The 307-nt window shown below is 44.3% G+C and overlaps 1 protein-coding gene across 1 annotated transcript in view; it reads left to right on the top strand.

Moving 5' to 3' along the window:
• Positions 1 to 284, top strand: part of CSUI_009312 (cell-cycle-associated protein kinase) — a gene marked incomplete at its 3' end in the record, with an annotated part of 1336 nt that extends 1052 nt beyond the window's left edge. Inside the window, exon 2 of the mRNA XM_068069428.1 lies at positions 140 to 284. Within this exon, the coding sequence (XP_067918596.1) occupies positions 140 to 284 (145 nt within the window). The remainder of the gene's footprint in view (positions 1 to 139) is intronic.
• Between the last annotated feature and the right edge of the window lie 23 nt (positions 285 to 307).

Raw genomic sequence — 307 nt, 5'->3', positions numbered from 1 at the left:
CCTTCCTCTTTCTCTCTTCTTCTATGCCTCCCTCTACATCCCCCATAAACTTATATAGATGTCTATATCTATAGTACTCTTTCTATGTGTATCTCATGTTGTACATGTATGCATGTGTTTTGGAGTGTATATACACCAGACCCTTTATGCCAGGGAGGACAGAACAGGAGCAATTGAATTTGATGTGCGAATATCTCGGAGTTCCCGACGAAAAGACCTGGCGAGAGTTTAGCTCCTCACCCGCCTATGCTGACGGACAGCAGCTTAAGCTACCTCTTCAACAAGTACTGCCTCTCTCTCTCTCTTT

The sequence above is a fragment of the Cystoisospora suis genome (genome assembly GCF_002600585.1).
Source record: "Cystoisospora suis strain Wien I chromosome Unknown contig_5532, whole genome shotgun sequence".
In the NCBI taxonomy this organism is placed as follows: Eukaryota; Apicomplexa; class Conoidasida; order Eucoccidiorida; family Sarcocystidae; genus Cystoisospora; species Cystoisospora suis.
This window is presented reverse-complemented; position numbering and strand designations above follow the sequence as displayed.